The 12,524-nt window shown below is 34.1% G+C and overlaps 2 protein-coding genes across 2 annotated transcripts; both read right to left on the bottom strand.

Annotated features, from left to right (window-relative positions):
• Nucleotides 1–651: 651 nt before the first annotated feature.
• Nucleotides 652–2,767, bottom strand: LOC112801864 (uncharacterized). The gene is made up of 2 exons (XM_025844810.3): nucleotides 2,579–2,767; nucleotides 652–2,170 (listed from the first exon to the last, which is right to left on the bottom strand). Exons 1-2 carry the CDS (start codon nucleotides 2,733–2,735, stop codon nucleotides 870–872), a joined length of 1,458 nt encoding a protein of 485 aa, XP_025700595.1. The 5' UTR covers nucleotides 2,736–2,767; the 3' UTR covers nucleotides 652–869.
• A 1,066-nt stretch (nucleotides 2,768–3,833) lies between these two features.
• On the bottom strand, nucleotides 3,834–8,398 carry LOC112803720 (uncharacterized). Its single transcript, XM_072237436.1, has 2 exons — nucleotides 8,268–8,398; nucleotides 3,834–8,151 (listed from the first exon to the last, which is right to left on the bottom strand). Exon 2 carries the CDS (start codon nucleotides 6,115–6,117, stop codon nucleotides 4,324–4,326), a length of 1,794 nt encoding a protein of 597 aa, XP_072093537.1. The 5' UTR covers nucleotides 6,118–8,151; nucleotides 8,268–8,398; the 3' UTR covers nucleotides 3,834–4,323.
• Nucleotides 8,399–12,524: the final 4,126 nt, after the last annotated feature.

The following is a 12,524-nucleotide window of genomic DNA, read 5'->3' as shown; positions in this document are numbered from 1 at the left end:
ATCTAACAGGATAAAAACTAATTCGTCACAGATTCGTCACAGATTTGGTGCATACACAAATAATATATGATTTTACATCATTGAGCTTTGGTTGGTATATAAATAGGCCAGCCTTCCCCAAAATGGAGGCTCTTTGTTCCGGTAAAATTGAGGATGTTATATTTATCGGTATTTGTATAATATTTTAGAGTGTGTTAGATTGCTCTAGAGGACTTCCAAAAGTATTTGTATAATATTCTAGAGTGTTTTAGATTGCTCTAGAGTACTTCCAGAACCTTCTAAGAATTCTAGAATATTCTGGAATCATCGATCTCAAACACTTTAGAATATTATACAAACACAGTTAAATATAAGACCAAAATACTATTTGTACACCAAAATCAGCCACCAATGTATTTGTGTATAAATACATGTGTGGTTTAATTTATTTTTAATATGTATTTATATTGTAACATTTATTTTATACTGGTGGTTAACTTTGGTGACTGATTTCGGTGTACAATACCCCACATCTGGATCTTCTATAAAACACACAAGAATTAAGAAACGAATCCAATTCAATGCTCACAAACTATCATAAGTTTTACCTTGCTCCGTAAAAACCCCCATGAATGAAGCATAAAACAAACTAGACTAGAATAACACAATGCATAACCTTCTCAAGAAAGAGATTCTTACTATGCTGTAGCCAATTTGCAAACAAAGAGGAACATGGAAGTATCAGTTTCATATGTTCAGAAAGTCCAGACAAACTTATCCCAATCTAAAGCCTCAAAATTAAACAACCAAGTAATACAGACTATGTTATGCAACATCTAAAACATCAAATCCTCGATTCAAATAATGAACTAATAGGTTATATTTATTATTCAAATAATCTTGTGCACAAATTCTTGAAAAGCATTGTGGACAGAGCAGTGACCTATAAGCAATTTCACAGTGGTGGCATCTGCAGAAAAACCTTTGTCTTTCATAATCTGAAGATATTTTATTGACTTCGGAACATCATTTTGTCGCAGTAATCCACGGACGAAGACATTATATGTGCAGGAATTTGGCAGGCAGCCATCCTCTTCCATATTGATCAGTAACTCTTCAGCATTAACCAAAAGTCCTTCCCTACAAAGACCTTGGATCATTATTGTATAAGTATATACATCAGGCTTCAAGCCTTTTGCTGGCAGACAGGAGAAGAGTTCACGTGCATCATTTAGTTTTCCAGCTTGGCACATCCCATTCATCACCAAACTATAAGTTACAATATTAAGATCCAAATTATTCTTCTCCATTTCTCTAAATAACGATATTGCATCAGAAGACAAATGGCATTTGAATAGGCCATCCAATAGAATCCCACAGGTCAGTAGATCAGGCTGTTGACCAAACTTGTGCATTGTAAAAAACAATTCTTTAGCAGCTAAAGGTTTACCCACTCTGCAAAATCCACCGATAAGAGTATTCCAAGTCGAATCATTCATATTTAATCCTTTATTGATCATTTCCTCCAAGAGATAAATAGCCCTATTAATACTTTTGATCTTGCACCACCCATGGATTAATGTAGTATAAGTGTTGGCGTCTGGTAGGCATCCCTTGTGAACCATCAAATCAAATACTTTCATGGCCTCCTCCATTTCACTTAGGAAACAACAACCAGCAATCATTGAGTTATAGGCAACAACAGTAGGCTCCTTTCCCATTCGAACCATTTGACCAAGTATGGCTCTAGCACTTGAAATCTTTCCCTCTTTACAAAGAGCATCCACTAAAATATTAAAAGTATGCGTATCCGGCATAATTCCCTTTTGTTTTCTCTCGCTCAGTAAGGACACAGCCTCTTGCCATCTGTTGAAAGTACAGAGTCCATGAATCAAGCAATTGTAAGTGATAGTATCGGGTTGAAGACCTTTCGTTGTCATTTCGGAGAATAGACTCAAAGCCTCAGAAACCAACCCATCCTTGCAAAGACTATCCACAATTGTGCTATAACTTGCAACATCAACACTTGGTTTGCGGTTTCTTGTTTCCGTCTTCCTTAGAATGGCAATGGCAGCAGGGGTGTTGCCCATCTTGCACAATCCATTTATAATTGTTCCAAACGTGTGGGCGTCGGGTTGATATCCCATGTAATCCATGTGGTCAAGAAACCAAATAGCATAATCCACATTGCCTTCAATACAAAGACCATTAACAATGGTGTTAAATGTGACCACATCGGGCTCCAAGCCGATTTTAAACGTCATCCCCACCACAGAGAAGGCAAAGTGAGTGTGGTTCAAACGGCACAGACAATTGATGACAATATTGAGTGTATAGATATCAGATTTGAGTCGTAAGGAGAACAAGTATTTGATTAACGAAATGGCAGCTGTGTAATGCTTCATCTTAACAATAGAGCTAAACAAAAAGTTAAAGTCATTCACGCATGGCAAAGGGTTCATGGAAACCATTTTGTCAAACAGATGCAAAGCAGAATCAAGGTTTTGAAGATTCCTAATAGAATCTACGAGAAGGGGTCTGTCCTTGATGGCATCAATATGAGTGGGAAAAATGAAGGGTTTGGAATGAGAAAGAGTACCAAATTGATTTTGCTGCCGAAAGAAACGCAGAGAAGTTCTGGTTGATGAACGCAACATGAGAGACGAGTGAATAGCGATGAGGATTTCTGGGAGATGAAGCACTCGCCAGTCACCAACTACGCTCGCCACAATGTTGTGATTACTTGTGAGGTTCATGGCGATTTGTATGGGGAGTGTAAAACATTTTAAGTAATTATTTAGTTCTTTTAAGACATAAATCCATGTGCAGCTGAAGCTCATAGCTAATACTTGTTTTTTTTTTTTTTCAAAAATAGAAGGTTATATTTCATTAGTTATTGAAAAATGAAATATAAAGGTATTCAAAAGTAGGACAGCATAATAAAATAAAAGGTGGGAATTTTCCAAAACAATTTCATCCAATAGTGCATGGTCGAAAAACGAAGAAAAATCTTAAAGAAAAAAGAATGATAAATCAAATTAAATGAAACTAAGAGTTTGTCTCATGGAAATGAAATTGGGAGTTTTTTGGATTTCACAGAGCAACTTGACACTTGCTAGAATGGTTGACGACATTAAAGTAGAACTTTCAAAAATTAACTGGTTGTGAGCTTTCTAGCAGTTCCAGCAAATAATGGCAAGCAATTAAGGATTACGGTCATCATTCTTCAACGGGTTAAGCATCCACCATTCCAAAAGTCGTTAGGGCTCTGAGGAGGAAGACAGTCACGAAGATAACTCTAAGACCATACTTCTTTAATTTTAGAGCAATCGATCAAACAATGAGTGATTGTTTCTAATACTTTATAACCGCAGGGCATATTGGCGATATAGATGGGATGTGGTGGTGAATCTAAGCAAGCACCAGAAGCCAACCATGGAAAGCCTTCCAGATAAATAGCTTAATTTTGTGAGGCAACTTTAACTTCCATAGATCAATCCATAGTTTTTTCTACAGCATATAATTCGGGCAAAGCTCCAGAAGCGGATGGTAAAATAAATAGTCAATCTGTACCTGAAACTATATCATATTGCTTGGATTTGTTCAAGTTTCATTGCAATCCATTGCAATTTGTCCCTACTTTGCTGAATTTTAACTGACAAAATCTTGTCTGCAACGTCTTGAGAAAATAATTCTGGAATGAGATTCTGATTTTAATTTCTGTTTTCAGTAATTAGATCTTTAACTCTTGGAACCAATTCAAAAATAGCCTATATATTTGGCATGTCAGAAATAACTCTTTTTTTCCCAATGGTATCTTCCAACTTGATAAGATAAGAACTAATTTATCGCGAATCTGACAAAAACTAATTTATTGTGAATTTGAACTCCATTTAAGAATTTGTCACTAACTAATGGGTTGCTGTATACATGAATGATATATGAGTTTACATCATTAAGCTTTGGTTGGTATATGAATAGGCCAGCCTTCTCCAAAAATTAAGAAGTGAATCCAATTAGCTCACAAACTATCATATCATAAGTGTTACCTTGCTCCGTAAAAATCCAAAGGAATGAAGCTTGAAACAAACTAGACTAGAATAACACAATGCATAACCTTCTCAAGAAGGACATTCTTGCTCTGCTGTGGCCATTTGCAAACAAAGAGGAACATGGAAGAATCAGTTTCATATTCTTCAGAAACTCCAGACAAACTTATCCCAATCCAAAGCCTCAAAATTAAACAACCAAATAATACAGAATATATGTACGCACGGAACAACTAAAAGCCGAAACATCAAATTGTCGATTGAAATAATAAACTAATTGGTTATATTGATTTATTCAAGTAATTTTCGGCACAAATTCTTGAAAAGCATTCTCTCCGTTGTGGACAGAGAAGTAATCTATAAGCAATTTCACAGTGGTAGCATCTGCGGAAAAACCTTTGCCTTTCATAATCTGAAGACATTTTATTGACTTCGGAACATCATTTTGTCGCAGTAATCCTTGGACGAAGACATTATAAGTGCAGGAATTAGGCAGGCAGCCATCCTTTTCCATATTCATTAGTAACTCTTCAGCATCAACCACAAGTCCTTCCCTACATAGACCTTGGATCATTATTGTATAAGTATATACATCAGGTTTCAAGCCTTTTGCTGGAAGACAAGAGAAGAGTTTGAACGCATCATTTAGTTTTCCAGCATTGCACATCCCATCGAGCACCACATTGTAAATTTCAATATCAAGATCCAAATTATTCTTCTCCATTTCTCTAAATAATGATATTGCATCAGAAAACAAATGGAATTTGAATAGGCCATCCAATATAATCCGACAGGTCGGTAGATTAGGATGTTGACCAAACTTGTGCATTGTAAAAAACAATTCTTTAGCAGCTATCGGTTTCCCCACTCTGCAAAATCCATCAATAAGGGCAGTCCAAGTAACAACATTCAGATTTAGTCCTTTATTGATCATTTCTTCCAAGAGATAAATAGCCCTATTAATCCTTTTGATCTTGCACCACCCGTGGATTAACGACGTATAAGTCCTAACATTTGGTAGGCATCCCTTGTGAATCATCAAATGAAATACTTTCATGGCCTCCTCCGTTTGACTTAGTAAACAATAACCAGCAATCATTGAGTTATAGGTGACAACATCAGGCTCCTCGCCCATTCGTACCATTTGACCAAGTATGGCTCTAGCACTGGAAATCTTTCCCTCTTTACAAAGAGCATCCACTAAAATATTAAAAGTATATGTATCCGGCATAATTCCCTTTTGCTTCCTCTCGCTGAGTAAAGACGCAGCCTCTTGCCATCTGCTGAAAGTACAGAGTCCTTGAATCAAGCAATTGTAAGTGATAGTATCGGGTTGAAGACCTTTTGTTGTCATTTCCGAGAATAGACTCAAAGCCTCAGATACCAGCCCATCCTTGCAAAGGCTATCCACAATTGTGCTATAACCCGTAACATCAACACTTGGTTTGCACTTTCTTGTTTCTGCCTTCCTTAGAATGGCAATGGCAGCAGGGATTTTGTCAATCTTGCACAATCCATTTATAATTGCTCCAAAGGTGCGGCTGTTGGATTGATATCCCATGTTATCCATGTGGTCAGCTAACCATATAGCAAGATCCACATTGCCTTCAATACAAAGACCATTAACAATGGCGGTAAATGTGACCACATCGGGCTCCAAGCCGATTTTGAACATCATCCCCACCACAGAGAAGGCAAAGGATGTGTGATTCAAACGGCACAGACAATTGACAACAATACTGAGAGTAAATGTATCAGATTTGACTCCTAAGGAGAACACGTGTTTGATTAAAGAAATGGCGACTGTGTAATGCTTCATCTTAGCAACAGAGCCAAACAAAAGGTTGAAGTCCTTCACACATGGCAAAGGATTCATGGAAAGCATTTGCTGAAAGAGATGCAAAGCAGGATCAAGGTTTTGGAGATTCCTAATAGAATTAATGAGATAGGTTCTGTCCTTGATGGCATGAATATGAGTGGAAGAAGAGAGGGAAGTGCGAAGAAGGAAGGGTTTGGGACGGGAAAGAGTACCTAACTGATTTTGCTGCCAAAAGAGACGCAGAGAAGTTCTAGTTGATGAACGCAACATGAGCGATGAGTGATGAGGGTTTCTGGCAGATGAAGCACTCGCCACAAGGTTCTCAACCCAAGTCCATGGCGGTTTTAAGGTAAAACATTTTACCTCATCAGTCTAATTATATTTGTCAATATATTAACAATTATAAAATTATTTTATACTGATCAAAATTAAAAACTTATTTGAGTGTTATTAACTTATTAAGTCATTTTTATTTATTTTTTAGACAAAATTTTAATAATAAAAATATTAAAAGTGTTAAAAAAATATTTTTTTTTGAAGTTATAATTTATATTTTTTTAAAAAATAATTAAAAAATATTTTTAACATTATAAATAAACAAAAATATTTTTATATTATTGTATTTAAATGTAATTGTTAGATAAAAATATATTCTTACATTAAATATTTAAATATAAAATTATTTTTATTTTTTCAAAAAAAATTAAAAAAATCTTTTCCTAAAACCTCACTTAAAACAAACTCTAAATATATTTCATTTAAAACTAGATTATTTCGCAAAATAATAAAATTTTTCCAGAAACTTACAAGGAAATGATAAAAAGTTTTATGCTTCTACTACAAGTGGTTTTATATATAAATGAAACTCAACTCAACTGACCTTGATTTTTTGCTTCAAAGATTTACAAGATGATAATAGCATTAGCCTTAGCTCCCTAAGAAAGCATCAACCCTCTCATTTGTGGCCCATGACAAGAACTTCATACGAATAGGTGTCCTAATTCCAGCAAGGGCAAGAACTGAAGCTGGCAGAGTCCATATTCCATCACCACATATCAAACCAGAAGCTACAGCTGCTCCAAAAGTATCTGCTTTGACCTTGTTAATCTTTTCCCACACAAGCAATATCAAACTTCCAACACACATTTCAATGGCAAAGTATGGTCCTATGTAGAAAGGAATGGCCATTGTCATTGGAACTGGTATAAACCTCCCTTTCTTACCCAAGAGACCTTTGATCAAGTTTATTACAATGGCATAACCAAAGAGAGCATAACAAAGCAATAAGCAATTCTCAAAGCCTTATACTCCTAATACTGCCATGTTCCGGAAAACCAATGCATATGGGGCAGGGTATTCACTTGTAACTGTCCCAAGGTCAGGAAATGCATTGTAGAAAATCCAGAAGACACAAGGAGAAACTAACCCATGGTTGTGCCAATTACTTGGCTTACAAACATGGAGCGAGGCGAAGCAAGGGTGAGGAAGCCGGTCTTAAAATCTTGTGTAAGGTCAGAAGCTGTGGAAGCAATGTTCATCATCACTCCACAAGATGCAAGGCCAGCTAGAACTCCACCGTGCAACGAACCTGCCCATGCTCCAATTGTGAAGATGGCAATATTTCCATATGTGTATGCCGGTGATCAATCTGTTAGGCCGCAACCATAAGCATTGCAGAATGCCAATGTTGGAGCAGTGAGGTAGATAACAAGTATGTAATACCATTTTAGTTGGTGAAAGATATGAGGCAAAGTGGCTATGGAATTGGCAGCAATAGCAACATAGCCTCCAACTGCGAACCATGTTGGAATCTGATCTTTAAGAAAGAGTTCAGTGCGGCACTGATCATCATAAGATTGCTTAAGACTCAAGGAAGAGTCCTAATCATCAACAGGAAGAACATCTTCCCTTTGTTTGTGTCGGATATGTATACAAACCGAAGAAGGTATGAGTTATCACCTTGAAGAAGTTATATAAACCATCTCCAAGGATCATGCCTATGGATATAAATACCTGAGATCAAGGTAGGTAAATCCAATTAGTTGATAAACCTCACTCACTTCCATTGAAAGAATGCTAGTGGGACTAGAGGTTCTTCACAACCAGAAACTTACCCTATAACCTTGGATTCAATGAAGGCTTCCACCACCAAGGTTCCTAGGATACCAATCACCTTCTTTGTTCTCTATGATTGGCCACATTATCCCCCAAGAAAGAATTCCTCCAAGGAGCACTGATATATTTATGATGTAGGGGCAAATCATTCCCACTCCAATGTAGGTTGCAGAGAAATCAAAGTAAAACCTGAGAACAAGTATAGATTGGATTAATAACTCTCTAATTGAGGATAGATTATGCAGTTCTCATGCTGAGATAAATAGAATTGATCTAAAATGAAGAGGTGTTAGCAATTAGCATACCTGTTCTGATATGCCTTGAGTCCCAGTGAAGGGAAGGCTTGAAATCCTTATTGTTCAGTAGCTGTATAGAACCATTGAAAGAAACCCCACAAGAAACTGAAACTGAAGAATTTTCCCAACACTTTCACTTGCTTCCTGAGAAAGAAGAAAAGGGCAGGCGATTAAATTTGGATATTGAACTTTGATGCTGTTATTTCTAGTAAGCTAAAGTCTGCTGAATTGCCTACTTTGCTAGTTTTGCTCCTTGAGGAGTGTGGAAGCTGTTGATGAGATGCACAGTCGCAGTACCACTTGGATATGTCAACTTGAAGTCAATTATCATAACCTGCAATGAAGACATTAGATGCAAAATTCAATCAAGACAAGAGTAATGGATACTACAATTAATGTTCCAAGAATTAGGCATATCTTTCTTAAAGGTACAACTGAGAAGATTCCAACAAAGCTAACAACAAATAGGAAAGCAATCATCCACCCTAATTTGGGATCCTCAATGAGAATTTTCATTCAGCATTAAAACAATGATCTGACATAAGATAAAGTATCTTAAAACTTTTTCTAAGTTGTTACTTGAAGCTGATAGAAGACATCAACTTTTTACTCATCTCACCCAAAAAAGTATAAGAAGGCCATTCTATTATAAGCTTTAGGTTTAGGCATTTTCACATAAACAGTCATTTTAATTAGTGATACTACACAATTAAAATGATTTAACCAGTGCTATCCATACCAAAACAAAATTATTACACTTGAATACATAAATATTTAAATGTACTCTTAACCTTTCTCTTTGAAGATTTTGCTGTGAACTTTATCTTATCCAAAAAGAATACTGAACAAGGGGAATTATCTCACCATTTTATAAGCAATGAGATTAATAGCCAAGGTCAATACTACATAACTTAGTTTGCTTAAAAATGATACAGAAAATTTGAAAAGAACTCTCATTAATTTCAATGATAAGAAGCACTGTTAGACTAATCACATCGAATTTTCAAGGAATGAATGCAATGAGGATAGAGTCCAACAACCACTTTAGAAAGAAGGTATACCGCTAAAGCTATGCTAGAAGAAGCAACAACACATGTTTGGATGACTGTGTTCTCCTGTCTTGTAAAAGGTTGCCTCAACATTCCAAACTTTTCTAAGAGTAGTCCATGTTTTCAAAAAGAAGAACCCAAGAAGGTTTGCTTAGACATTCAGCGAAGGTATAATGCCGGTTGTGAGGTTGAGCTCCATCACAATGAATGTGAAGAGTAAATTGAGTGCAATGCTCACTGCAAAGGCTCTCAAAGTAAGCTGGTTTCTCCATGATGGCACCACTTTGTGCTGAAACACCCTCTCCACTGAAACCTCCTCTTCTTTCAGCTTCTTATCATTTTGTTCGAGTTCATTTTCATCATCTGTATGGTCATGAAGAAATTCAAAATGACCCTATCTCCCATTCCATTTTTGGCCATTTCTAAGTAGCGACCAAAGGATAGTGTATATGAGTTTTGAATATCCTAGTGTGTGTTGAATCTTATAATATGCTATTACCTTAAAGTATATATCCTATGTGAAGTTGAACCATAGTTACTAAGTACTCATGATAATATGCAATTCACTGTTTTTTTTTTTTAAATTAAATTTCTAGTTAGGAACTTTGTCAACTCTAAATTGGAGGATCTAGGCATCTAGGATTGTGTTGTTTAAAATTAATATATGATCTATGTAACTATATGTGTATGAACAAAATTTAACAATTATCAATAGTTAATATAGAATTCAATAATTTCTCCAAAAATCTTGGAAAATAAAGGAATTTTTCATTTTGACCTTTTGGTTTTGCTAGAAATCATTGCATGTCTGTATCAATAACGTCTTCAAATTAACTGAGCTTGCCTCCCTTCAGATCAATAAAATACATGTAAACTATAATATTTTCTCCAAAAATTTTGTAATTTCATTGAAATTGAATATGTTACATCTGAACAGTACATTGTTCCGCCGAGATTGGTATAAACTATATGCATACACAGGTTATGCCTCCTTAAAAAACTCCTATGGACCAAACCCCTGGAGCTTGGGGAAAAAATGCAATAGAGGAAAAAGAGTACATCAACCATGGATAATCTAAGGAATAATAAAAAGAGATCAACAACTTTTATAACTTCATAACTAAACTCTAGAATAAAGAACACCTTTGGAGTCGGCAAGAAGAAGGGGCGTGAGTTCCGACAGAGGGCTGATCATAAGAGAAAACATAGAATTCGAAGAAGAACCGATCTTTGCCAAAACATCAACACACGAATTTTCCTCATGATATGATAGATAGTGATGTTCCACTCAAAAAGCATGAACTGATAATTTCTTCAACAATGTGTGCGAATTCTGGAAAGCCTTCAGCATTATCATGAATAATCTTCAGAGCCACCATGCAATCACTTTCACATTCCACTTTTCTGTACCCAGATCGCCATGCCAACCACAAATCATGCCGGATAGCTATTAGTTCGCTTTGACACTACCATTCAGCCATTGTACCATATGATTGAAGTGAATGTTTTCTTTTTTTTAATATTTTTTTAGGTTATATTTAAATACTATGATACAATGATAAAATCATTAGATAAAATACAAGTATGGATAATTAAAAATGACATTTAATTTTTTAATTTTATTTTTCATGAATCATAGCAACATGTATTTTTAACAATATTATTACAATAAAATGATATTAAAAAATATAAATTGTTGAAAAAAAGTGTTATATAAACGACAAAAAAATTATATAACTTATGAATACAATCACACAACCATCTAATACATACGTTTAGCAGATTAAAAAAAAATTATGGTCATCAACTAAATTTTAGTTGTGCATAAAATTAGTAAGAATGGAGAGGGAGAAAGAGAAAGAGGTATGAAATAATGTTAGAGGAGATAAAAAAATGTGTAAAAGTGAATATTATTAATTTATTGATAATTAAAAACAATATTCAATTTTGTAATTTTAATTTTCATGAATCATAACAATATATATTTTCAACAATATTATTACAACTAAATGATATTAAAAAAATATAAATTATTGAAAAAAATAAGTGATATATAGGAAAAAGACACTATATAACTTATAAATATAATTACATAAAGAAATAGAAAAATTAATGAATAGAATCACACAATCACCAACTAAATTAAAAAATAAAAACTATGATCATCAATTAAATTTCAGTTGTGCAAAAAATTAGTAAGAATGAAAAAGGAGAAGAAGAAAGAAAAAGAGGTATGAGATTATGTGAGAGGAGATACAAAAGATATGTGAAGTGAGTATTAATTTATATAGTAAATATAAAAATGAGTGATGAGTATGAAAGGAGAAGAAAAAGAATTAAATTTTAATTAAATTTATACTTATTAAAAAAATTAATATTAACATTAAAAATAATTGTGTAAATTAGCCACTTAATTAAGTGACATAATAGTAGAAAACTAAAAAACTAAAGAACTAACAATATATCTAAAAATTGTCTTGAGTTCTATTTTAATATATTACTAATAGATATATAAGTACTTGTTTAAAAAGAATTCAGTACATGATACAAACGATAAGAATTTGATGAGTGAATAGAGGAGAATGGATTCTTTCAATTGTTAAAAAAAATTGAAAATGTAAAATGTGATTTCTAATTTTTTATTATTTTTTTATATTTATTTTTTGTCTCATTTATAAAATTAATAATGTAAAATTATATTTTACTCTCTTAATTATAAAAAAAAAAAAATTAAGAAGATCCATTTCCGTAAATGTGGTAAGTATGAGTTTGGAATATGCATGATGAATTCATTGAGCAATTGACCATGTATAAATGAACATTGACTTCATCACTGTACTAGAAGAGAGATAAGGAGCATGTGAACGTAATCACAAGTTGGTGTCTCAAAAGTCATAGGTCTGCTAGTAATCATGCAGAATCTGTTTTTATTGGGTGATACTTTAGTCCAAGTTAGTAAAAAAAACTACTCTATTTCCCATTATATATTTATTCTTTTAGTTATGTTTTTATAATTTTGAGAAAATACAATTAATAAATATACCAGAACTGACTTCAGGCTTGAGCACAAAAACATAGACTGATGATTGAAATAAAATCTTACTGACATATTCCAAAGGCTGTCAAATTTATGTGGTGTGAATTGGCAAAGAATAATATTCGACGGCTTGGACTGGATTTGGAATTTACAACCAAAAGGGACATAAAATTTGAGCTT

The sequence above is a fragment of the Arachis hypogaea genome, chromosome 5 (assembly GCF_003086295.3).
Source record: "Arachis hypogaea cultivar Tifrunner chromosome 5, arahy.Tifrunner.gnm2.J5K5, whole genome shotgun sequence".
Taxonomy (NCBI): domain Eukaryota; kingdom Viridiplantae; phylum Streptophyta; class Magnoliopsida; order Fabales; family Fabaceae; genus Arachis; species Arachis hypogaea.
This window is presented reverse-complemented; position numbering and strand designations above follow the sequence as displayed.

Coding starts and splice junctions, on each gene's coding strand:
- LOC112801864 (XM_025844810.3), bottom strand. CDS start 2,735: ATGAACCTCACAAGTAATCACAACATTGTGGCGAGCGTAGTTGGTGAC. Junction 2,171..2,578: donor TCGGCAGCAAAATCAATTTG/GTACTCTTTCTC, acceptor TTTGTATTGAAG/GCAATGTGGATTATGCTATT.
- LOC112803720 (XM_072237436.1), bottom strand. CDS start 6,117: ATGTTGCGTTCATCAACTAGAACTTCTCTGCGTCTCTTTTGGCAGCAA.